This window comes from Ovis aries, chromosome 1, assembly GCF_016772045.2.
Source record: "Ovis aries strain OAR_USU_Benz2616 breed Rambouillet chromosome 1, ARS-UI_Ramb_v3.0, whole genome shotgun sequence".
NCBI lineage: Eukaryota > Metazoa > Chordata > Mammalia > Artiodactyla > Bovidae > Ovis > Ovis aries.
Genome location: NC_056054.1, coordinates 191,668,533 through 191,691,240, shown reverse-complemented (window position 1 = coordinate 191,691,240; position 22,708 = coordinate 191,668,533). Strand labels below are relative to the sequence as shown.

The following is a 22,708-nucleotide window of genomic DNA, read 5'->3' as shown; positions in this document are numbered from 1 at the left end:
GTGGTATTCATCTTTCACTTTAGACTCTGACATTTTTTTCATATCAGGCTAAGACTTAGTCATGACTCATGAGGTGTCTCCTTCAATCTCTAAGAATTAGGTCAGGTTTCTTGTAGATCTTGTCACATTGCTCTTTGGAATTTAGCCAGAGGAAAGAAAATAAGGCATGATTGCAATTCTTTAAATAAATATCTTATTCAGGTGGGCTTATTAGAGGCAGAGTAGAAAGTCCTCATTCTGTCTAGTATTTTGTTTTGTTTACCACTTGTGTTCTGAGGATCTTTTTTCCATCTGTCATTATATCTTGGACAGAGGCGGCAGCTGATCATTGAAGTTCCTCTCTCTCCAATTCCTGGCTGATACCTAAAATTTTATCATTATCAAGAAATCAATTTATTTGTGAAAATTATGTCACCTAAACATAAAACATCAAATATTCAGAACTTTTCTGTAATAGTTAGTTGCTAAATGTTTTCTTCTAAATGAGACAATAAATAAATTTTTCTTGGGGGAAGAAGCCTGGGTGAGATTTTAGTAGTTGGGGATTGTGAACAAGTTTAAGGTGCTAAGACTCTAAAAGAGGAGGGGGAAATGAGTATTGAAAAAGGAAAAGGAAAGACATTTAAAAGATACAAGTATGTTTGTTGTTTAGTTTCTAAGTTGTGTCTGACTCTGAGACCCCCTGTGCTGTAACAGCTTGCCAAGCTCCGCTATCTGTGGGATTTCCCAGTCAGGAATATTGGGGTGGGTTGCCATTTCCTTCTCTAGGCATCTTCCCAAATCAAGGATCAAACCCGAGTCTCCTGCATTAGCAGGCAGATGATTTACTGCTGAGCTACCAGAGAAGCTCACAAGTATACTTCCTCTACAATTTTCACACCTCTAACTCTGGACAAGTAGTCTTTGAAATATACAGAGCATTTAGAGTTAAGAAATCCAGACTTTGTTAACCAGTAAATGCTAATGGCCATCTTTTTTTCTTTTTTAAAAAAGACTCTTTTCTCTATACCAGAGACATACCTTTCACATTTCCTTGCACCTGTCGGGCCTCTAGGTCTCCTAGGGATGTGATGTAAGAGTAGTGAAAGTCTGTATAACTAACTTTCTCAGCCAAGTTCTTCCAGTGTTTTGCATGCAGTCAGGGTATGAAATAAATAGTATTGTTTGTGCAGTAATTTCCAAGGTCCAGGTGATTAATTGTGGCCATTGTTCCACAGAGAGGCATTTCAGTGTTTCTACTAGAGCCTGGTTTTTGTGACACTTTACTCTTTTTTATCAGATGCATTTGGTTCATCTTTGTGAAGTGTGTGCTTTGCCCTGTCATTGAGAAATTTTTCTCCCCAGTGAGAAAAAAATTCTTTTCACTTTCTATGACCAGCTAAAAGAAGATGGATGCACAGAATTCAGCCAAAGTCAACACAAGAAAGAGGAGGAAAGAGACACTTGGACCCAATGGGGCAACAGAAGAAGATGGAATTCCTTCAAAAATGCCACGCTGTGCAATTGTAAGTAAGCAAGAGATTTCTTTGTTGAACTCTTAACCTTGCCAGGGGGAAGGTAGAAAGTGATATAACACTGATGATATCAATATTACTTCTTATCAAGTCTTCTTAAATAATGAAGGAGTAGTAAGTGTGAATAGTGACTTTCCAACAGTTGTTGGAAATCTTATGCAGATTATAATTCAGAGTTCAGTTGTAAGAACTTTACACTGGAATTGAAAAAAAGAATGTTAGGAAAACTTGGAGTTTGTATGTATATTAGGCAAAAATGATAAAATTCAAACTAATGAAATAGAGAAATTGTAGCTCCAGGCAGTGATCTGATCTTGATATCATCTCTTGTTTAGTTTTCTGTGTCTTACTGTCTATTCTATCACTGCTCCACTCCATTACTAATTATATCTTAGATGAGAACCTTTTTCTACTACTGCCTACCTTATGTTCCTTTATCTCTGAAGTGTTATCTTTGTATTTCCTAACCACTTAAAAACATTTGATGAAAGACTGCTTTCTAAACTGTTCATCCTGCCTCAGGTTGGTACCCTTCCCCTGGAAAGCATATCAAAGAATATTTATAGATAATTGGAGTTATTATTGGTACACAGTGTTATTATGAAATCCATGTTTTAAAATCCCAGTAACAGAATTAAATGTTTCTGTACTTTTGTACCTATATTAACCACTAGCCATTGATCAAACTGCAGTTTCCACTGGTTACTTTTGGAGCTTCATAACCCAGAAGGAAAAAATTTCTACTCTGACATAATTAACAGTTGTTCCAAGCCAGTATACTATCTTGAGCAGTAAAAGCAACTGGACTTCACAAATGGGAGGTTTCTGCTCCAGGACTGATGTTAATGATGATGCTGAGGGCAAGTGTGTTCATTTCCTGTTTCTCTGTAACAAATTACCACAAATTCAATGAATGGCCTAAAACAATACAGATATATTATCTTATAGTTTTGGGGATTAGAATTCTGAAATGGGTCTCAGAAAGCCAAAGTCAAGTGTTGGTAGGGCTGGAGGTTCTAGGGGAGAACTGTTTTCTTATATTTTCCAGCTTCTAGAGGGTGCCCATATTGCTTTGCTCGGGGGACCAACTAGCAGTCACTACACTCTGACCACTGCTTCTGTCATCACATCTCCTTCTGAATCTCTTGCCTCTTTCTTTCACTTGTAAAGACTTGTGATTACATTGGATAGACGTACTTAGCTATTCTAGGACAATCTATCTCAAAATCCTTTAATCTCGTTTGCAAAGCCTATGTTGCCATGTAAGATAGCATAGTCACAGGTTCGAGAACATAACATGTACACATCCTTAGGAGAACGTTATTCTTTATGCCACAGCAGGTAAACTCAGAAAATGACTCAGCAGTCAACAAAACAGGGCATTGTTAATTTCTGAATGTTTCTTAGAGAATTCAGGTTAAGGAGACGGTGGTAGGCACAAATTCAGCATTCTCACTTGTAGTAGGGACAAGCTATAAACAAGAAGGTAATACTCTGAGCTCATACTCTCACCATAGCCAGAAATAGACCTAAGAAGGTAAATCTTAGTGAGTTAAATCTTAGAAGAGTTAAATCTCTTGGTTTTTAGAATCTGAGGAATCTCAGTGTTTTTAGTTACTCTGCTTCATATATTCATGTCACAAATCAGTAATGGCTTGCTACCTATTTCACGTTCCTCTCTGGTATACACTGGCTATTTATCAAGGGTTAATGAGCAAAGATTCACTCACCCAACAGGCTGGACTGACTCTAATGAGGAGTATCTACTAAATAAACTTGTGTGTAATCTTTACTGTACACATATGCTTTCTGTCTCTGAATCTCTTTCAACTCTGTAGAAAAAAGAAGATTTTTTTCTTTTTTTCTTTACTGAGATCATAAATCTACCCATTTAAACTGTACAACTCAATGGTTTTTAATATATTCATAGAGTTGTGCTACCATCACCACAACCAATTTTAGAATATTCTTATCCCTGAAATAAGCCCCATACCCATTAACAGTCACTTCCCATTTCCTCCCAAGCTCTCACCTCTAGAAGCCACTAATCTATATTATTCCTATAGATTTGCCTATTCTGGACATTGCAGGCAAATGGCAATACACAATAGCTGGTCTTTTGTGGCTTCTTTTACTGAATGTGTTTTCATGATTCATTAATGTGGCATATTCAGTACTTAATTTGTTTTTATTGACAAGTAACATTCCATTATATATCACACACCACACTTTATTTATCCTCTCATTAGTTGATATTTGGGTTGAACAAAGAAGATTTTATGACTTACATTGTGCCTGCATGGCAGTGGTTACTGGTAGTGTTAAATAAGACCTTCCCTTTGAGAGATGTGAACATATTATAGAGCTCTGTAACTCAGATCTCAACTAGCTTTAAAAAAAAAGTGCTTTCCTTGAGAGCAGGGCAAGGAATAGGATGTGTCACCAAGTATTTGGTAGCTGGGTTTGTAGGTCATGATAGAATGGATATAAAGGAGAGAAGAGAATTAAGGAGGAAAAATTAAAGATAACTTTATGGCTAGTTTGTCTTTAAGTATAAAGAATTTGTGCTTCCTGGGTGGCTCAGTGATAAAGAATCTGCCTGCCAAGCAGGAGACATGGGTTTGATCCCTGAGTCAGAAGATTCCCTGGAGAAGGAAATGGCAACCCACTTCAATATTCTTGCCTGGGAAATCCATGGACAAAGGAGCCTGGTGGGCTATAGTCCGTGGGATTGCAAAAGAGTTGGACATGACTTAGCCACTAAACAACAACAGTCAGGAGAAAGTTTTTATGAAAGCAATATTGCGTTTAGAAGTTCTTTCATAATTTGGAGGATAATGATCATTGTAAGTTTAAATTTTTAGTTATAATACTATTAGGTATAGTATTATACTATAGTAGTATATACTGTTGGGCTTCCCAGGTGGCACTAGTGGCAAAGAATCTGCTTGACAATGCAGGAGACATGAGACGCGGGTTTGATCCCTGAGTTGGGAAGATACCTTGGAGGAGAAAATGGGAACCCCCTCCAGTATTCTTGCTTGGAGAATCCCTTAGACAGAGGAGCCTGGTGGGCTGTGGTCCATAGGGTTGAAAAGAGTCAGTCACAACTCAAGTGACTCAGCATGCATGCATGCAGTATATACTATTAGTTATGGACTTCCCAGGTGGGGCTAGTGGTTAAGAACCCATCTCCCAGTGCAGAAGACATAAGAGACACGCATTTGATTCCTGGGTCAGGAAGATCCCCTGGAAGAGGGCATGCAACTCAATCCAGTATTCTTGCCTGGAGAATCCCATGGACAGAGGAGCCTGGTGGGCTACAGTCCATAGGGTCATAAAGAGTTAGACACAACTGAAGAGACTTAGCATGCACTGTTAGTTATAATTTGCATAAACTTGGAAATTTTATATAACATTTAGAAGCTAACCTCTTAGATTAATACAAATTAGTTAATTTTGTTGGCATAAAGAAACCTGTGTTCCATAACATGGAAGAGAGAATGACCTAATGTTGTAGATTTGTTGAGTGACTACTTGTATGTGAAACACTCTACTAGTTAATTTGCATATGCTATTTTATTTAATCCTCATAACAAACTAGTGGAGCAGGTTTTACTATCTTCCATTTTATAGATGATGAAAGCTTTAGAAGCTTACCATGATTTCACTGCTATTAAGTAATAGGGCTGGAATTTAGATCTAACAATTTTCAGGTCCTAAAGGCTTGCCCTTTCATTTGTACTTTGCTACCAGAGAATCAGAAGACTTGAAAGTATAATATTCCATAGGATTCATTTGAGGTTAAAATAAAGGAGATTTGTTTTAGGAGAACATAGGTAGAAAGAAATACTTGGTCCTACTTTTATAAACTTCAGCTTTTAGTGACACTTTTCTCTGAGAAGAGAATAATAGGGTGGTTTTTTGGTTTTGTTTTGTGTTTTTAAGTACTACTCATTCTAACTGGAGGCAGCTTTAGACAGTTAAAGGTTTTGCTGATCTGCCATAGCTGAAGAACCTTAGGTTTCATTCTCTATACTTAGGAGGAATCGATTCAGCACAAACTCTAGCCAGAAGGGACAGCTGCATTTGCCTTCTACAAGGAAGATTGAAGAAACAGAGTTATGAAAGATAGAATACTTAATGTATCTTTTAAAATTAAGGTAAAATTCACATAGCATAAAGTTCACAATTTTGTGCTGTGCATAGTTGCTCAGTTGTGTCCAACTCTTTGCCATCCTTTGGATTGTAGCCCGCCAGGCTCCTCTGTCCGTGGGATTTTTCAGGGAAGAATACTGGAGTGGGTTGCTATTTTCTCCTTCGGGGATCTTCCCAACCCAGGGATCAAAACCATGTCTCCTGATTGTAGGCAGATTCTTTACCCTCTGAGACATCAGGGAAGCCCAAAGTTCACCGTTTAATCATTTTAAAGTGTACAATTCAGTGGTTTTTAACACTAAAAATTCACAGTGGTTTTTAACACTAAATCACCACTGTCTAATTCCAGAATATTTTTATTACCACGGTGAGAAATCCCATACCCATTAGCAGTCATTCCCTCATTCTCCCCTCCCTCTATACCCTGGCAACCGCTAATCTACTTTCTCTCTCTAGGGATTTGCCTGTTATAGACATTTGGTATAATCACACAATATGTGGCCTTTCTTATGTCTGGCTTCTTTTATTTAGCACAATATTTTCAAGGTCTATCCAGGTGATAGTGCTTATCAGTACTTCATTCCTTTTTAAAAGTGAATCTATATAGACATACTACTCTGCTTATCCATTAATCAGTTGTTGGACATTTGAATTATTTCAGAGAACACAGTAAGGCTGTCTTTCATCTACATGTACTAATGTTAATAAGCATAATTTTTTCTATTTTATATATAAGCATTTATTTGTATAAACAACTTCATTGTGATAATTCTTATACCATTATAATTCACACACACATTCTGAGTGTGCAATTCAAAGTTTTTAAAAATGTTCACAGAGCTGTGTAGCCATCATCATAATACATTTTAGTACATTTTCATTACTCCAGAAAGAAACCCTGTACCTGTTAGCAGTCACTCTCCATTTCTCCCCAACCCTTCCAGCCCATTGTAACCAGTAATCTATTTTCTATCTATGAATTTTCCAATTCTGAACGTTGCAGATAAATGGAATCATATAGTAAGTGGTCTTTTGTGGCTGGTTCTTTCACTTAGCATAATTTTTTCAAAGTTCATCCATGTTGTAGCAGGTTATCAGTATTGCGTTCCTTTTTATGTCTGAATGGCATTTGTTTTTTGAGTTATACTTACATACAATAGAATGCATAAACCTTAGGTGTACAGCTCAATGTTTATATGTGTACATATCCATGTAATAACTAGTACATCCAGATGACCCCCCTCACATCCCTGCTAGTCAATATCCGTTTTTCCCAGATTTTTTTTTGTTCTGTGGTTTCTATTCACCATAGATTAGTTTTGCCTGTTTTTGACTTTTATATAGGTGGAATCATAGAATATGTCTTATTTTGTGACTAGCATATACTTTTAGAAACACAAATTACTGTCCGGTATCTCTTTGAGTACTAACTCTTAGAAGATAAATTGTTTTTTTCAATTTAATCTGTAAGTAAATCTCTAATTACTTCAGAAAATCACACATTTTGGGTCCTTGGTCTGTTCTTTTTTTTTTTTCTTATGATCTTTGTCTTTTTACTCTTTTTTAAAAATTTTATTTTATTTTTGGCTGTGCTGGGTCTTTGTTGCTGTGTGTAGGCCTTGTTGTGTTGAGTGGGGGCTCACTCTCTAGTTGTGGTGCTTGGGCTTTTCATTGTGGTGGCTTCTCTTGTTGTGGAGCACAGGCTTGAGGTGCGTGGGCTTCAGTAGTTGTGACGCATGGGCTTAGTTGCCCCACAGCATGTGGTATCTTCTAGGACCAGGGATTGAACTGGTGTCCCCTGCATTGCAAGACGGATTCTTAACCATTGGACCACCAGAGAAGCCCTCCCTGGTCTTTTCTTAACCTCTTTTTAAAAACATCTATATTATGCAAATAGCATTTCATTCTTTTTTGTGGTTGAGTAAGAAAGCTGAGCACCGAAGAATTGATCCTTTTGAACTGTGGTATTGGAGAAGACTCCTGGGAGTCCCTTGGACTGCAGGGAGATCCAATCAGTCCATTCTAAAGGAGCTCAGCCCTGGGATTTCTTTTGGAAGGAATGATGCTAAAGCTGAAACTCCAGTACTTTGGCTACCTCCTGCGAAGAGCTGACTCATTGGAAAAAGACTCTGATGCTGGGAGGGATTGGGGGCAGGAGGAGAAAGGGACAACAGAGGATGAGATGGCTGGATGGCATCACCGACTTGATGGACGTGAGTTTGAATGAACTCCGGGAGTTGGTGATGGACAGGGAGGCCTGGTGTGCTGCGATTCATGGGGTCACAAAGAGTCGGACACTACTGAGCATCTGAACTGAACTCAAAAAAAGATAACACACACTAATTTCCTAAAAATGACTGTTTTTCTTATAGCTTTAGCATATTTTAAACTAAGCTTATATAAGTGATTGTTAAAAAGAAATATATTTTCATTTTAAAACCTTATTTAAAAAATATATCCTTATCTGAAATTAAAAGTGTTGTCCCAGTTTCTAAATTTAGTCTAGTCATGATGTGATCTGTGTAGAATTTAAAATTCTTAGTGACCTTCACTATAACCCAACAGAAATTTTAAAAATTGTAAGGGAATATTATGAACAACTCCATGCCAACAAATGTGACAATTCAGGTGAAACAGACTTATTCCTAGAAAGAGCCAAATTGCCAAAACTGACCCAAGGAAAAAAAAAAATGTGAATAGACCTGTCCCAATTGAAAATGTTACGTTGTGTTTAAGAAAATCTTCCCACAAAAACAAAGCTGGACACAGATGACTTCACTGGTGAATTCTATCAAACATTTTAGGAAGAAGTAATACCAACCCTATATACTTTCAGAGAATAGAGGAGATAACATTTCCTAATCCATTTTCTGAGACCAGATATCAAAGCTAGGCAAAACAGAACAAGAAAAGAAAATTACAGTTCAAAATCCCTCATAAGCTTAGATGCAAAGATTCCTAATAATATATTAACAAATTGAATCCCAGAACATACGAAAAGATTTATACAGTGTGATCAAGAAGAAACTCAAGAATGAAAGGTTGGCTTAGCATTCTAAAATCAATGCATCTAATACACCATAATTAATTTTAAAAAACAAAATATGATTGTCCCAATATTGTATAAAAGGCATGTGACAAAATCCAACATTCGTTCATTGAAAAACTTTCAACAAGGAATTAATTCACTGGTGGCCCAGTGATTAGGACTCAGTACTTTCATTGCTGTGTCCCTGGTCCTGTCCCTTGTTAGCAAACTAAAATCCTGCAAACTGCTTGATATGGTCAAAAAAACAAAACCCAAAACACCTCTTAACAGACTACAAAAGGAAGAGAGATTGCTCAATCTGATAAAGGACATCTAAGAAAAACCTACAACTAACTTTTAATACTTGATGTTGAAAGATTGCATGCTTCTCCTCTAAGACTGGGAGTAAGGCAAGAATGTTTGTCCTTGCAATCTCTATTCACCATTGTACTAGAGGTTTCAACTATTGCAATAAGGGATAATGAATGGAAATTAAAGACATTCAGGTTGGAAAGGAATAAGTAAAACTATCTTTGTTCACATACAACATGGTCTCATATGTAGACAGTCCTAAGGAATCTATCAAACAAACTGCTCGAACTGATAATTGAGTTTAACTAAGCCACAGGAGATGAGAATCAACTGAAATTACTCATACTGATAACACATACACACTTACAAATCAATTGCATTTCTCTATACTGGCAAGGAACAACCCCAAAATAAAATTAAGAAAACAGTTACAAAAGCATCAAATAGAATAAAATACTTAGAAATAAATGTAACAAATACTCCTAAGTAAGACTTTCCTCCAAAGAGGAAAAGAGCATACCTGTATTCATATTTCAGCTTTGCCTCTGAGTAATTACATGCAATTCATATAACTTCTCTGAACCTCATTTTCCTCATCTTTAAATTGAGGATATTAACTGTCATACTACTTGCCTCACAGGGCTGTAAATGAGAATTAGAACATATTTACAGTGTAAAACATTACACAGTGATGATTCTACTTAAAGAATATGGCAGCTGTTTACCTTCCTAGTTCCGTACCACTTCAACTAAGTGGTAAGAAAATGGACTTGTGAACTTTGGCAATTTCATCACATAGTTCAGGGTTGGCTCTTCTACCATCTGGTAGAGGAGCTGTCATTCTGGACCCAGTTGGTTGGGACTATGTGTAGCTTCCCAGCCACCGTCCACCATGGTGGCCAAAATCACCATCAAGACATTTATCTTTTGTGCCATGATTTGCCCATCTGGTAAAAGGTTGTACTTTGACTTGTCAGTTTGGAATGTTTATATCTTTTTCCTTTTTAAAGTTATGAAGATTTAGGAAAAATTTTAATCTTAGCATGTTTAATAACATTGTTCTGTCAAGCTACGATTTCTTTTGAGCATTTTATTGAATTTATTTTTTCCCTCATTTTCCTCTTCTTAAGGGTTTACGGCAGCCAGCGCCTTTTTCTGATGAAATTGAAGTAGACTTTAGTAAGCCCTATGTCAGGGTAACTATGGAAGAAGCCAGCAGAGGAACTCCTTGTAAGTAAATGATGAATTATGTTTTTGTTTGACTATTGTTTTTAACATTCAGTTGTATTTATGAAATCTACACCTACTTTATATTCTTCCCTCAGTTTACCTGGAAAAGCTAGTTGAGAGAGGTGTTCCTCCCATCTCTCTTGCTATTCTATTTAAGAGGATAATGTACCCCGTAAAATTTAATTTGATTTTTCTTCAGTTCATTTCAGTTGCTCAGTCGTGTCTGACTCTTTGCAACCCCATGAATCTCAGCATGCCAGGCCTCCCTGTCCATCACCAACTCCTGGAGTTCACTCAGACTCACATCCATCGAGTCAGTGATGCCATCTAGCCATCTTATCCTCTGTCATCCCCTTCTCCTCCTGTCCCCAATCCCTCCCAGCATCAGAATCTTTTCCAAGGAGTCAACTCTTCGCATGAGGTGGCCAAAGTACTGGAGTTTCAGCTTTAAGCATCATTCCTTCCAAAGATATCCCAGGGCTGATCTCCTTCAGAATGGACTGGTTGGATCTCCTTGCAGTCCAAGGGACTCTCAAGAGTCTTCTCCAACACCACAGTTCAAAAGCATCAATTCTTTGGCGTTCAGCTTTCTTCACAGTCCAACTCTCACATCCATACATGACCACTGGAAAAACCATAGCCTTGACTAGACGGCCCTTTGTTGGCAAAGTAATGTCTCTGCTTTTCAGTACGCTATCTAGGTAGGTCATAACTTTTCTTCCAAGGAGTAAGCATCTTTTAATTTCATGGCTGCAGTCACCATTTGCAGTGATTTTAGAGCCCAAAAACATAAAGTCTGACACTGTTTCTACTGTTTTCCCCATCTGTTTCCCAGTATTTTTGTCATAGCTAGGAGAAATAGTGATACACATTTTGGGCTGTTATCATCATAGCTAGAGATACAGAGGAACAAAGAGGATAAAATATTAACTTGAGCTGGTTTATAATCCTGTCTGTCTTATCAGAGGCCCAGATAATGTCAGACTGTCACATTTTTAATAGTCTTCAGAATTTCCCCCAAGTTTTCCTTTCTATCAGTCTGTACACTAGCTGTGATACTACTGATTGATATAGAACAAAAATGTCCCAAGTTGGGAGATGCTCTTCACTTAGTTTTATCTTTATTGACATTGAAAGTTTTCCAAGTTTTTCAAAGAAGATTTTCCTTTATTATTTTCAAAGCCCATACTCTTTATTTATATACTTAGTTTACATCATTAATTAGCAGGTTTGGGCCTCATAAATTATTAATATGTATCCTAGACACTTTCCCTGTTTTGGGCAGTTGGTTTTGGAGATCATCAAATCCTAGTTTTCATTGCATCACTGTTTACAATAGTAGGACTTGGAGGCAATTTAAATGTCCATCAGCAGAGGAATGGATGAAGAAGATGTGATACATCAATGCAGTGGAGTATTACTCAGCCATAAAAAGGAATGAAATGGTACCATTTGCAGAGACATGGATACAGACCTAGAGATGGTCATACAGTGTGAAGTAAATCAGAAAGAGAAAAACAAACATCGTATACTATTGCTTATATGTGGAACCGAGAAAAATGTTACAGATGAACTTATTTGCAAAGCAGAAATAGAGACACAGATATAGAGAACAAACTTTCTGAATACCTGGTAGGGAGGAGAGAGAGGAATGAATTGGGAGATTGGGATTGATTTATATATGCTGCTATGTATAAAATAGATAATTCATGAGAACCTGTTGTATAGCACAGAAAACCCTATTCAGTGCTCTGTGGTGACCTAAATGGGAAGGAAATCTTAAAAAAAAGAGGGGATATATGTATAACTGATTCACTTTGCTATATAGCAGAAACTAACAACATTCTAAAGCAACTGTCCTTCAATAAAAATTAAAAAGAATAAAACAGAAACTGCATGAGCATTTGTTATGAATACAAAGTCCTGTTGGTATTTGTTCTTCTCTTTAAGTTCTCCAGTTCTCCTTTTTTCCCCAATCCTTTTTCATTTCTTTCTTGATTACTATGGTTTTTATTCTGTAAATGTAGGGCTGGACTCAACCTAGGCAAGCTCTCAGGAATAAGAGGTAGTTATAGCCACAAATCTATATACATTTTCAGTATATAGAAGATATTTATAGTTACTTCTTAATTGTGTTAGTATGTTTACTCTCTGTTGTAACTTAGAAGTAGTGAAATGAATGCTGGACAGTGTCAAGCTAGGATCATAATACCCTTTGGCTGAATCTTATCCATATAAACTATGGTTTTGAGGTCCTCAAAATTCCAGAGAATGTGGTCCTTTTGGAAGAATGTTTAGATATAGCTCATGTTGATCACAACCCTTCTGATTTATGACGTGATTTCTTTTGGGTTTGGCTCCTCTTACTTCAGTAATAACTAGGCTAATGAGGCAGAGGAAGATGACACCAAGAAAAGACAGGCTGTATGTGACAGAGTAGTGGTGGCAGGTTAGACTAAAGAATGTTGCTGGACAGTTCACGGATCACATTCAGATGTGATAGTAGAGCCTGTTGAAGGCAAGGACTTTTCATATCCTAATGATACACATTGAGAATGCAGTACCTCACCAGATCTGATCATATTAGTTATATTACCTACCTTGTTGCTAAATCTAGCCACATACCATTTGTGGAAGATAAAAATGTATGTGTTTCCAAGTTTTGACACTTGTTTTTTTTTTACACTTGTAATTAACAAATGCTAAATAGTAAATCTAATTTTGAAAATTTTATAATAGTAGAATTTTACAGGTAAGTCATTTTTGAGATTATATACTTTATAGTCTCTTCATTATATACATGAATAAAGGTCCATAGAAATTAAGAAGTGAAGTTTCCCCTACAGTATCACAAATAATTAGTGATAGAATTGGAGCTAAAACCTAAGTTTTTCCATCTGTGTGTTGTTTTCACCCTGGAGTGTTGTTATTCTTTGTAGACATTAGTTATAAATAATAGAAGACCATCAGCAAACTGATTATATCTTGGGTGGAACAAATAGTCCCAAATTGGCCTATAAAGTTTGCCAATTTGACCTCTGGTTTTTCCTTTATCTTATTCTCTCTGTTCAGTATTATGTTAAATAATCAAGTAATTGATTGTCTTCATGCAGGTACCAGATAAGGAATAAACCAATAAAGAATCTACACATGCCATCATTAGTGAATTTTAAACCAATAACTGGTTCAAGAGTCATCCCTCCCCTGCCCCCAGGTTTTCATTTAGGGAGGTTAAGGAAGAGTACAAGAGGGAAGTTTGTGTAATCTTGGAGTAAATGCACTACTTAGAAATAAAGGAGTATGGCTTGAGAGATGAGAAGATTGTCTCTTTTCAGTTCAGTTCTGTTGCTCAGTCGTGTCTGACTCTTTGAGACCCCATGGACTGCAGCACACCAGGCTTCTCCATCCATCACCAACTCCTGAAGCTAGCTCAGACCTCATGTCCATCGAGTCAGTGATGCCATCCAACCATCTCATCCTCTGTCATACTCTTCTCCTGCCTTCAGTCTTTCCCAGCATCAGGATCTTTTCTAATGAGTCAGTTCTTCACATCGGGTGGCCAAAGTATTGGAGCTTCAACTTCAGCATCAGTCCTTCCAATGAATATTCAGGACTAATTTCCTTTAGGATCGACTGGCTGGATCTCCTTGCAGTCCGAGGGACTCTCAAGAGTCTTCTCCAACACCACAGTTCAAAAGCATCAGTTCCTCGGCACTCAGCTTTCTTTATGGTCCTACTCTCACGTCCATACATGACTACTGGAAAAAACATAGCTTTGACTAGATGGACCTTGGTTGGCAAACTAATGTCTCTGCTTTTGAATATGCTGTCTAGGTTGGTCATAGCTTTTCTTCCAAGGAGCAAGCGTCTTTTAATTTCATGGCTGCAGACACCATCTGCAGTGATTTTGGAGCCAAAGAAAATAAAATCTCTCACTGTTTCCATTGTTTTTCATCTGTTTGCCATGAAGTGATGGGACTGGATGCCTTGATCTTAGTTTTCTGAATGTTGAGTTTTAAGCCAGCTTTTTCACTCTCCTCTTTCACTTTCATCAAGAGGCTCTGTGGTTCCTCTTTGCTTTCTGCCATAACGGAGATGTCTTCTGCATATCTGAGGTTATTGATATTTCTTCCGGCAGTCTTGATTCCAGCTTGTGCTTCATCCAGCTCGGCGTTTCCCGTGATGTAGTCTGCGTATAAGTTAAATAAGCAGGGTGACAATATACAGCCTTGACATACTCCTTTCCTAATTTGGAACCAGTCCATTCCATGTCCAGTGCTAACTGTTGCTTCTTGACCTGCATACAGATTTCTCAGGAGGCAGGTCACGTCTGGTATTCCCATCTCTTTCAGAATTTCCCACAGTCTGTTGTGATCCATACAGTCAAAGGCTTTGGCATCATCAATAAAGCAGAAGTAGATGTTTTTCTGGAATTTTCTTGCTTTTTCGATGATCAAACAGATATTGGCAATTTGATCTCTGGTTCCTCTGCCTTTTCTAAATCTAATTTGAACATCTGGAAGTTCATGTACTGTTGAAGCCTGGCTTGGAGAATTTTGAGCATTACTTTGCTAGTGTGTGAGATGAGTGCAATTGTGTGATTGTTTGAACATTCTTTGGCATTGCCTTTCTTTGGGATTGGAATGAAAACTGACCTTTTCTAGTCCTGCAGCCACTGCTAGTTTTCCAAATTTGCTGGCATATTGAGTGCAGCACTTTCACAGCATCATCTTTTAGGATTTGAAATAGCTCAGCTGGAATTCCATCACCTCCACTAGCTTTGTTCGTAGTGATGTTTCCTAAGGCCCACTTGACTTTGCATTCCAGGATGTCTGGCTGTAGATGAGTGATCACACCATTTTGTGGTTATCTAGGTCATTAAAATCTTTTTCTGTATAGTGCCTCTGTGTATTCTTGCCACCTCTTCTTAATATCTTCTGCTTCTGTTAGGTCCATATCGTTTCTGTCATTTATTGTGCCCATCTTTGCACAAAATGTTCCCTTGGTATCTCTAATTTTCTTGAAGAGATCTCTAGTCTTTCCCATTCTTTTGTTTTCCTCTATTTCTTTGCATTGATCACTTAGGAAGGCTTTCTTATCTCTCCTTGCTGTTCTCTAGAACTCTGCATTCAGATGGGTATCTCTTTCCTTTTCTCTTTCCTTTTTGCTTCTCTTCTTTTCTCAGCTATTTGTAAGGCCTCCTCAGACAACCATTTTGCCTTTTTGCGTTTCTTTTTCTTGGGGATGGTTTTGACCACCTCCTCCTGTACAGTGTCACAAACCTTCATCCACAGTTCTTCCACAGACAGGCACTCTGTCTGTCAGATCTAATCCCTTGAATCTATTTGTCACTTGCACTGTATAATTGTAAAGGATTTGATTTAGGTCTACCTGCATGGTCTAGGGTTTTTCCTACTTTCTTCAGTTTAAGTCTGAATTTTCAGTAAGAAGTCACAGTCAGCTCCTGATCTTGTTTTTGCTGATGGTATAGAACTTTTCCATCTTTGACTGCAAAGAATATAATCATTCTGTTTGCGGTATTGACCATTTGATGATGTCCATATGTAGAGTCATCTGTTTTGTTGCTGGAAGAGGGTGTTTACTATGACCAGTGTATTCTCTTGGCAAAATTCTGTTAGCCTTTGTCCTGCTTCATTTTGTATTCCAAGGCCAAATTTGCCTGTTACTCTACATATCTCTTGACTTCCTATTCTTGTCTCTTTTAGAAGACGAAAGGACTTTTTTCTGTTTTAGAAAAGAAGAAAAAGGCAAGAGTCTGAAGGGCAATGGAAATCTGTTAAAGATGAAATATTTCAGTGGTAGCTATTTGAGAGAATATGTCAAAAGAAATAATAAATTGAAACCCAGGTCTTTTCTGTTTAAAGGAGAACATCTAGTTACTTAGTCTAGAAGTAGTGCAAAGACTATAATTTATAATCCAAATCAAGACCATTTTTGAAAGTGAAAGCAGTTGCTCTTGATAATGTGCTGGAACAGCAGATGTAGGTCAAAGGGTATAGTCATCCTGGCCCATAGCCACTTGATAAAAGAATGCAAAACGCATTCTTTCTCCCTAGATTTTTAGTTCAACAGTGGCCCCTTCTGGTCAGTTGATTAATACACCAGCCTGGATTTTCCAAAGACTTGGGGTTAAGACATAGAGAGTTGAGAGGTTGGAATGCTGGGGAAATGCTGAAGAGAGCAAGAGGCACATCTGGGGCTGATCCAAGAAAGTTCAGAGTGATTTGGTCTAATATGGATGTTTAACTGCTGGCAAATAGCCACTCAGTTAACAGCATTCTGTCCTGCTGCCACTATCCAGGAAATGCGTTTACTGAGCTAAATCTCCCTCATCTCACTTTGCCCTTGTTATATACTAATGGCAAAGAAACACCAGTACAGTATTCTCAAGTTTTATATTCTATCTGTTATCTTTTAGGATCAAATAAATTGAGATCATAACTACTCCGGACTTATTTAGGAAAGATAGAAGTGTGTTAGTTGCTTCATGGTCATGATTTCTAGGATGCTGAAGAGAGATTATACTACTCAGATTGGGCGGGGGTTGCTTTGTTTTGTAGGTGAGGAAACTAATACTTAAAGAGATTGAGATTACATAGGAATGTAGCTTGTTAGCAAGCTTAAGCTTTAACTTTTTCTGATTCCTAAATCCATCATATTATTTCTCCATTTTTTGTTGTATTGGTGTATTTATTTTATTTAAAAACTTTACTTCCTATAAAATCAATGCGTTCCCATGACCTAACATTGAAAAAGGACACAGAGTGAAATGTCTTCCTCTCACTACTATCTCAGATCCACCTAGTATCCCTTTTGCAGGCAACCAGTATTGCCAATTTCCTACGGATATCTAAGCAAATAATATAAGCAAACTCTTCCCACAGTTTTAGTGAGTGGATCATGTCATAGTCAGTATAACAATGAAGTTTAGGTTGTTTCCAAATTTTTGCTATTACAAACAGTGCTGCAATGAATAATGCAATTTGCATACATATTTACAAACATATCCGTGAGATAAATTCCTAGAATTAGAATAGCTGGGCTAAAGGGTATAAACATTTGTCCTTTGTCTTTTGACAGATATTACCTAATTTCCTTTCTTAAAAGTTATACCAGTTTATATTTCTATCAGCAGTGTGTATGATTTCTCAGTTTAAAAACTATTCATTTATGGATAAAGCTGTCTATAAAGAAAAGTCCATAAGCCTCCTGAGAACCACTTTCCTCTCTCTTGATTCATTGTCCTCAAGGCAGAAAGGAGATGTATCTTATCCCTACCTTCAGTATGGTGTATTTGATAAGGCTGTGACCCTTCTTTCCAAAAATAGTACAGATGCTCCTACTGTTCTTTTTTGCTGCTACAGTGAAACAACTCTTCTTTTATTCATGTAGTGGAAATAGGACTAGTTAGATTTATCATTTGAAGCATGATGAACCACTGTATCAATTTCTTTCTCAATGTGTTTACTTGACTTTAGAATTAGTCTTGTACCCCAGGATATCATTTCCTGCCTTTTCTTTCACAGTTCACTACCACTAACAATAAGTTGACAGTCATTTATTATTTTCACTAATGGATAGGAGAAGAGGAAAAGCTCTAATATAAAGTCCTAAAGTATTTATATATGATTTTCAAGTATTTTCTGTATCACCCTATACTGAGAAGGTGTAACATATTCACTGTCAAGGTGAAATGCTTGAAGAAATTCCATCTGTTACCGTAGAGCAGATAGGGTGAATCTGGGACTGAGAAGCAATAGATTGACAACTGGTGCTTGCCTTCCCTCTTTTTCAGTCTCACTCCTCTGGATCACTCTACTTTCAAAGCAAAGTATTTTATTTTCAAAGCAAAATGTTAGTCATTAGTAATCACAGCAGCTTGAAAATGAGAGAGCAGGCAGCCAGAGAATAGTTTAATTATAGTCTGTTTAAACATAACTGAAGTTTAAATATAAACCAAAAATGATGATTTTAAAGTTTCAGATATAGCTCTTGTATGACTCTTCCCTTCACTTCTTAAATAACTTTAAGAAAAAATAATCAAGAAACCCAATTACCTGATCAATTTGGTAAACCCAGGCTGACGACGAGAGTTAGTGGCTATAATGCCAAGAGAGTCTGTGGAATTCTGTGATGTTATTCCTTACAATCCCAAAACACCCCAAATTAAGGTGAACAGCCAGAGAATACCTTAAAAGGGAGTTGTGCAAGAATTGAACAGTCACACAGTGCTATTTCCATTTGTTAAATATGAGGTATTGAGTCAGTTTGTTTGTCTGATAAATTCTTTCCTTTGGATTTAGGTGAACGGCCTGTGAGAGTTTATGCAGATGGAATATTTGACTTATTTCATTCTGGTCATGCCCGGGCTCTGATGCAAGCAAAGAACCTTTTCCCTAATACATACCTCATTGTGGGAGGTAAGAAAACACCTACTGACTTAGGTGCTATCCAGAAAAAAATTATAGTAGCCTTTTTTCTCCTGTCTTTATAACCTGAGTACATTGACTCTTACTTTGGTTTTTAAATGAGGGATATAGTGTAGCCTCTTTAAAATGTGAAGCATATGAAGAACATGAAGTATCTAAAACCTGAACTGTATACACCTGGAGAGAGACGCTCTAAGCTCATTGACTTGAGATGTCCAGGATTTATCTCGCTGGTTTTGGCTGGTTTCTGCAGTCTGATCCCCTATTGCCTACTTAAACAGCATTTACTTTAGATTTCAGTTTATCATCCTAACATGACTCTATGTTTATATGTGTACTGTGCAGGCTCAGTTGTGTTACTTTGTGACCCCGTGGACTCTAGCCCACCAGGCTCCTCTGTTCATGGTATTTTTCAGGCAGGAGTACTGGAATGGGTTGCCTTGCCCTTCTCCAGGGCATCTTCCCAACCCAGGGACTGAACCCGCATCTCTTGCATCTCTTGGCATTGGCAGACAGATTCTTTACCACTGTATCACCTGGGAAGCCCCTCAGTTTATCATTCTGAATCAGCTGAAGTACAAAAGTTTGCTAAGCAAATGTTATGTGGTCTAGTCCAGGCTAATAGGGCTTCACTGGTGGCTCAGATAGTAAAGAAGCTGCCTTCAATGTGGGAGACCCAGCTTTGCTCCCTGGATCGGGGAGATCCCTTGGAGAAGGGAATGACAACTCATGCCAGTATTCTTGTTTAGAGAATCCCACGGACAGAGGAGCAGCCTGGTGGGCTACAGTCCATGGGGTCACAATGAGTCAGACATGACTGAGCAACTGATACTTTCCAGTCTAATAGGAAAACATTTTTTTAAACTGTTCATTGATGCAGAAAGGTACAGTAGGTTCATTTCAAAGCCAAAGATCTTATTCTTCTGTTGTATCCTCTCCTTTCCAAAGTGTGAACATAGTGAGTGTTGCTCCCGAAGGTGTATCTTGGATTAGGGAAAGCATTGTTATCCAGACTGAGCTACATTTAGAATACTGTTATCCAAGTGGGATGATTGGTTACAATCCTAGGAAATGGTAGAGGTTGGTGACCAAGGTGTGGTTAAGCAGAGGGGACTTTGACTTATAACCTTATGATGTGGTGAACTCAGTTTGCAGTGATGAGCTAACACACAACTTCAAAGGCTTCACCGTGATGAATGAAAATGAGCGCTATGATGCAGTGCAGCACTGCCGCTATGTGGATGAGGTGGTGAGGAATGCCCCCTGGACCCTGACACCAGAGTTCCTGGCAGAACACCGGGTAAGAAACTGAGTACATGTTCCCATTCCCTGTTTTGTAATTCCCTCAACTTTGAAGGCTTCTGGTACTTGGGCTAGTTTTCCACTAGCTTTATTTTACTTCTGCCTTCTCTGTAAATTTAATATAGAAGAGATGATGATGTTATTACTTCTAATAATAGTCATCCTTGACATTTTTATTGGATTTGATGGTTTAGAGGCGCTTTTACATCCATTATATTTCATTTGTTCCCCACAAAAGTCCTGTTGGGTAGTTGTTAGTTATTTCCACTTTACACATAAGAACAGGGCCAGAGAGGCCAAATAACCAGGTTACACACTAGCAGGGCTAGAAATTTAACCTCTTCAGTTATGGAGTCTATGCATCCCCACCCCTTCCCCCATAGATGTGTCCATCCTCATAGTGTACCAGCCTCTTTAGAGTATACCTAGCCCCAGCCATGCTCTCAGTTCAGTTCAGTTGCTCAGTTGTGTCTGACATTTCGCCACTCCATGGACTGCAACACGCCAGGCTTCCCTGTCCATCACCAACTCCCAGAGTTTACTTAGACTCATGTCCGTTGAGTCGGTGATGCCATCCAACCATCTCATCTTCTGTCGTACCCTTCTCCTCCCGCCTTCAATCTTTCCCCAGCATCAGGGTCTTTTCAAATGAGACAGTTCTTCCCATCAAGTAGCCAAAGTATTGGAGTTTCAGCTTCAGCATCAGTCCTTTCAATGAATACTCAGGACTGACTCCCTTTAGAATGGACTGGTTTGATCTCCTTGTAGTCCAAGGGACTTTGAAGAGTCTTTTCCAACACCACAGTTCAAAAGCATCAATTCTTCGGCGCTCAGCTTTCTTTATAGTCCAACTCTCGCATCCATACACGACCACTGGAAAAACCATAGCCTTGACTAGACGGACCTTTGTTGGCAAAGTAATGTCTCTGCTTTTTAATATGCTGTCTAGGTTGGTCATAACTTTTTTTCCATGCTCTCAAGGAGCTCACATTCCAGGAAGTAAAATATAGAAACATGGACTTACCTTGTACTGGCTTAAATTTAGTTTCAGGACTTTTAATTTCAGGCAAGAAATTATGTGGGGTCAGAAACCAGGGAGGTTTCTCACTTTGTCTCAGTGAGTTGGTATTATAAAAATCCTTATCTCCTTCTTATTTTCCCACATTAAAAAAGCAGATTTCCTACAAAAGATGGGTTTATAGCTGAGAAGAACTTACCAGATCAGGTTGGAGGCCCTTAAGCTTGAGAAACCAGCAAGCATGTTGTCAGTTCCCTACAGTGGTGTGTAGAATGTTGAAAGTAAATTGTCCAGTGAGACAGGAAAGAACAAAAGTAGCCAAAGTGCCTCAAAAGCAGTATTTGGGTAAGCCTGAAGCTAAGGGATATTTGTTACAACTATTTAGGATTAGGACAGACCTTTTATAGTTCTGTAGCTTTTCTGCATCAACATTTAGCAGCCAGTGGTACCAAAGGTGAAGAGCAAGATTATTCTCAGCAACATAGCCAGGCAGGCCCAGGCAGAAGAGGTTAGAGGGACTCCCAGATTCCCTTTTCTCTCCTTGTTAGTAGTATATCGTCAGTCACGAGTCTGGCTTGCTCATTGTTCTTATTTTCACTTTGCTGCCTTTGTGTCCCTGACAGATTGTTCATGGATAATTGATATGTTAGTTGAGAGTTCCTGACATAGTCCTGATGAGTGTAACATTACAATGGCTTCTGGGGGCTGGGTATGGTGGTATTAGCAATTTAATTAACAAAGGAGATAACGGCCTATTCAGGAAGGAGTAAATAAATGAGGTTTAGAAAGATTGTTGATCCCAGTGCAAGAGATATTGACAGTAGTAAAGTGATAGATCTGAGACCTAAAGGTCTTTTATGGGGCTCTTAGTTGCTGTTTTTATATTCCCACTTACCTCACAGACTTAGAGAGAAACCAGTTAACAAAGAAGTGACTTCTTTCTCATATTTTTAGAAACCGTGTTTGACCAGTTCTTGTAGAGCCAGGAGGATAGGGAGGTTTTTTTCTTCTTTTCTTGACTCCATCCACTAGCTAGCATAGCAGAAAATCCTCCAGGCCTATTTCCCACACCATGATGACTGGTATTCATGTGAGGGTAGCACTTCTAGGAACCAGGAGGAGCAACTAGAAGAGAAACTGGCTAGCTTCATGTTTATGATCCATAAACAGCTAGGTTGGATCACTTGTAAAAGAATCATGAAATTTATGAGCCGAGCAAGGAGAGACAAAGAGAAAAGTTGATTTGAGCCCTGTCTTCACCTTGTGGCCCTTTTTCTGGGCCACAGAGTGTTGCCTGGTTCTTTCTAAGTAGCAGTTATCCTGAGTTTTAATGATGTTTCCTTATTTTCAGATTGATTTTGTGGCTCATGATGACATCCCTTATTCTTCTGCTGGGAGTGATGATGTTTATAAGCACATCAAGGAAGCAGGTGAGTACGCTGATGTGCATCCTCATTTTATGGAGTCTCAGGAACAATGACATAGTCAATCACATCACTACCGAGGAAAATTTATACAGTGAGAAATTGAACATCCACTTTTAGGTCACACTTTGGATAAGAGGTTAAAGTGAGCATAGCATAATATCCCGGAGAAGGCAATGGCACCCCACTCCAGTACTCTTGCCTGGAAAATCCCATGGACGGAGGAGCCTGGTAGGCTGCAGTCCATGGGGTCGCAAAGAGTCAGACATGAC

General features: G+C 38.3%; 1 protein-coding gene across 4 annotated transcripts in view; it reads left to right on the top strand.

Moving 5' to 3' along the window:
* The window catches only part of PCYT1A (phosphate cytidylyltransferase 1A, choline), a 48,108-nt gene that overhangs the window by 18,208 nt on the left and 7,192 nt on the right, over window positions 1–22,708 (top strand). For all 4 annotated transcript variants that reach the window (XM_042232753.1, XM_012096322.4, XM_060419162.1 and 1 more), the window contains 5 exons: window positions 1,379–1,505; window positions 10,143–10,242; window positions 18,567–18,683; window positions 19,841–19,992; window positions 22,364–22,442. In XM_042232753.1, coding sequence (XP_042088687.1) covers window positions 1,389–1,505; window positions 10,143–10,242; window positions 18,567–18,683; window positions 19,841–19,992; window positions 22,364–22,442 — 565 coding nt within the window. In that variant the 5' untranslated portion in view covers window positions 1,379–1,388. The remainder of the gene's footprint in view (window positions 1–1,378; window positions 1,506–10,142; window positions 10,243–18,566; window positions 18,684–19,840; window positions 19,993–22,363; window positions 22,443–22,708) is intronic.